We start from the raw sequence: 2,025 nt of genomic DNA on the forward strand, positions 1-2,025 counted from the left end.
ATTCTTGACTCTTCAGTGTTGATTTCTAAAGCAAGTCTTTGTTTGGTAGCATAACCTGGGTAAGGTTTTTGATTGAAGGCATCGATGAGGATTTTCAATTGATCATCTGTGAATTTGGTGCGACTGCGCCTATAATTTGTTACCACGTTTTCTATGGAAAGATTAGGAGAGATAAAGCATTTAATAGGCTAGTTCGTATGTTCAAACTTCAGGTTCAAGCTGGTCTCTCATTTCCTCTTCCTGTTTGGAATCCACCGGAACCACTGGAGAGCTGCCTTCAGACAGGTACACAGTCCTCAAACACACAAGGGTGATTTTTCAACTTCTACAGCTGATTTGGAGGCCATGACTGGAAAAAGTCAGGGTCCTCTTTTTTGAAAAACTGTAGAAGACTGATGTGTTCTGTTCATCCGGATTGGAAACAATACGAGTCAAGAAAATGCATGTAATTTATTATTACAGTGATGAACCTACAGAAGTTAAGAGTTTGTGATACAGGTGCCAATAAATCCTTTTCCATTTTTCTAGTCAAAACTCCTTGGTATATACATTTTTGTTTTGACCTCCATTGCTCAATAGCAGGCAAACAGTGTCAGTTTCCAAGACATTTAAAAAACACTACATGGAGAACAAAAGTAATTGAAAAAGGAATATCATACTTTCAGTAGAATCTTCCAATAGGAAAAAATACCACATTACATAATTTTAGAGATAGGACATCTTGAAATAACCAAATCTGAGCTGAGTGCAGTGGCTCATGCCTGTAATCCTAGCACTTTGGGAGGCTGAGGCAGGAGGATTGCTTGAGCCGAGGAGTTCAACAACAGCCTGGGCAACATAGCAAGACCCCATCTCTACAAAAAAATTTTTACAAGCTCTATAAATTGGATCCTACAATCCCCCTTCAGTCCTAAACTCTTAAGTACACATACAAGGATTTCCAGACCAGCTGTCTTGGAGTTTGGTGAAGGAATAAGCAAATTAGGACCTTTTGGGACACTGACAGGTTGAAGCTGGGCTGGGAAGAAGAGATAAACAAGAGATAGAGAGAGATATGAAGGACAAAAAGGGAGGGAGGCAAAGAGATAAAAGCCGAGTAAGATCTTTCTCTTCAACCCAGAATCTGTCTCAGCCCAGTAAGCTAAATTTCCTTGAGAGCAGCATTGGAGGAAGTTCATCTCTGACTCCAGAGCACAGGGCTTGGCACAGCGGAGCTGCTTGGTAATTCCCCTCCTAGGTCTGTGCCCCAGAGGAACCCTGACACCTGTACACACAAGTAGTGCAAATGTGTAGTTGCTGCCATAGCATTTGTGACAGTGAACATTTTAAATGTCCATCAACAGGAAACTGCATTTCCAGACAAAAATCTCAACAGGATATTGCTTTAGAATTCCTTTAGATTTACAGAAGATGCAAAGATAGTATGAGTAGTCTCCATGTATACCCTATTCTATAGGACCTACATACCTTAATAATAGTTTTCCCTATTATTAACATTTTATATTAGTATGGTAGGCTTGTCACAACAAATGAAGCAATATTGGTGCATTATTAGTAACCAAAGTCCATACTTTATTCAGTTTTTTGGTTTTGTTTTTCCCTAATTTCCTTTCCACCCCAGGATCCCACCCAGGACACCACGGTACATTTAGTGATCATGTCTCTTTGGGCGGCTTTGGCTGACAGTTTCCCACAGACTTTGTCCTTGACAACCCTGACTGTTTTGAGGAGTATAGATCAGACATTTATAGAATCCCAACTGGGGCCTGACATTTTTCTCGTGATCAGACTGGGGTTACGTTTTTGAAGGCAATCTGAAAACTTACTAAAATATACCCAGGAGAATAAAGATTCACAAAGCAGATAGATTTATACACCCAGGTGAAACAACAGAGTAGTACAAAATAATTTTTTTCTATGGTACTCATATGGAAACAGATAAGTAGACAAGTGGAATCCAAATTGGGATAGCTATAGCCTCCAAAATTAGTGGGAAATAAAATGGTTTACTATATGAAAAAAAAA

At 39.4% G+C, this 2,025-nt stretch overlaps 1 protein-coding gene across 1 annotated transcript in view; it reads right to left on the reverse strand.

Moving 5' to 3' along the window:
* The window catches only part of DUXA (double homeobox A), a 30,110-nt gene that overhangs the window by 2,851 nt on the left and 25,234 nt on the right, over nt 1-2,025 (reverse strand). Inside the window, exon 3 of the mRNA XM_012653589.1 lies at nt 2-151. Coding sequence (XP_012509043.1) covers nt 2-151 — 150 coding nt within the window. The remainder of the gene's footprint in view (nt 1; nt 152-2,025) is intronic.

Source organism: Propithecus coquereli, unplaced genomic scaffold (genome assembly GCF_000956105.1).
Source record: "Propithecus coquereli isolate 6110/MARCELLA unplaced genomic scaffold, Pcoq_1.0 Scaffold425, whole genome shotgun sequence".
NCBI lineage: Eukaryota > Metazoa > Chordata > Mammalia > Primates > Indriidae > Propithecus > Propithecus coquereli.